The sequence below is a fragment of the Hippocampus comes genome, unplaced genomic scaffold, assembly GCF_001891065.2.
Source record: "Hippocampus comes isolate QL1 unplaced genomic scaffold, H_comes_QL1_v1.1 C16972000, whole genome shotgun sequence".
NCBI classification, from domain to species: Eukaryota; Metazoa; Chordata; class Actinopteri; order Syngnathiformes; family Syngnathidae; genus Hippocampus; species Hippocampus comes.
Window position 1 is genome coordinate 1 of NW_017841519.1, and position 1,473 is coordinate 1,473.

Here is a 1,473-nt window from a genome sequence, read left to right on the forward strand (position 1 = left end):
GCCCCCGGGCCTTGAGTTTGACACCTGTGGTCTATGGTAAGATTTACATTTTTACATTTTACAAGCCGTGAGAGATGTATCTCCCCCCCCCCGCCCCCCTCCCCACCCAAAAAAAAAATTGCAGCCAAACATTGTGCTACAAAGTATTGACAAAAGGGGGCCGAATACAAACTCATATCACATTTTTCAGATTATTTGCTTACAATTTTGAAAAAAAACCCGACACATTTCCGTTTGCCTTTACAATCATGTGGTACTTTGCGTTGGTGTGGATTACACAACTTGTCAATAAAAACATTTCAGTTTGTGGGCATAAAGTTGTGAAAAGATTTATGGGGTGTGAATACTTTTTCAAGGCACGGTAATGAGAAACGATATGAGGCTGTAAATGCCGCCAAATGTAAATCAAAACATTGACCCGAGGCTGCAAATGCTTGCATAGGCTAAAATTAATTTTCCCTTTGACCTCCAAAGACCTTTGACTCTAGGCAAAGATCTATGGCGTTAACATACTTCCTTGACACCGACTACTACTTCTCCGAGGACATTGGTGCCATCTTGTGGCATCTTATATCTGTCACGAAAAGGGCACCAAAAATACTCACGGGTAATTTCTGCAAACAAGTCGAGCACCAAACCTGAGAACTGTAAGCCAGACATGCGAACCACTCATCCACCGTGCTACCTGAAAAGTTAACACCCACCGTGCTACCTGAAAAGTTAACACTAAGTAATACAAATATGACGGGAAATTATTTGATCTAATCATGGAAACACCTCTCATGTTAGCATCAGTCCTGCAGTCACCATCCAGAAAAAAAAAAAAAGTAGACCGTCCTAAACACACCTGTCACTTTCCGGAAGGAAGCTGCTTAGGGTGAGGTTGTCACTGATGTCCTCGTCACTGTCCCCGGCGCTGTGGATCACCAGGACTCCGTTGGAGACCGGACTGTGCCGTCTTATGCCTGCGTAGTTCCTCTCGGGCATGAGTGTTGACATAAACGTCATCTCCGTCAGGTCCTGGGTCTTCCTCAACTTGTACTTCTTGGTGGAGAGTTTGGCGCAGAGGACAATGGTGGAGACCATGAAAATGGTGGCTAGGGCAGCTAGGCAGGCGATGGCTACCAGGCAGGGCTTGACCACGCCATGGCGGTAGCATGACTGGTTCTCCGAGATGGGAGGAGATTTTGCGGTGGGGCAAGGTGCCAGGGTCCGAGTGGTCGAGGAGGTTCCCGTGGTGGGAGCTGCTGAGGAGGAGCTTGAGTTTCTCGTAGCAGAAAGAGATTGAGATGTGAGATCAGGATCGGTCCTTAGGGTTGTTCCAAAAACTGGGGAACTGCTTTGGCTTGTGACTGGAGTAGAATTTGGTGGTTCAAGGGGTTCTCGTGTGGAGATCGGTCTGGTAAGATCCGTGTTACCGGTGAAAAATGTCTTTTGGGTTGTCCCAAAACCAGGAGGGCCACTGTGACTTTG

General features: G+C 47.2%; 1 protein-coding gene across 1 annotated transcript; it reads right to left on the reverse strand.

Moving 5' to 3' along the window:
• Window positions 1-703: 703 nt before the first annotated feature.
• selplg (selectin P ligand) lies at window positions 704-1,467 on the reverse strand (the record flags this gene model as incomplete). The annotated part of the gene is made up of 1 exon (XM_019859451.1): window positions 704-1,467. A coding segment is annotated over one exon (630 nt), but the record flags the coding sequence as incomplete, so codon positions are not given.
• Window positions 1,468-1,473: the final 6 nt, after the last annotated feature.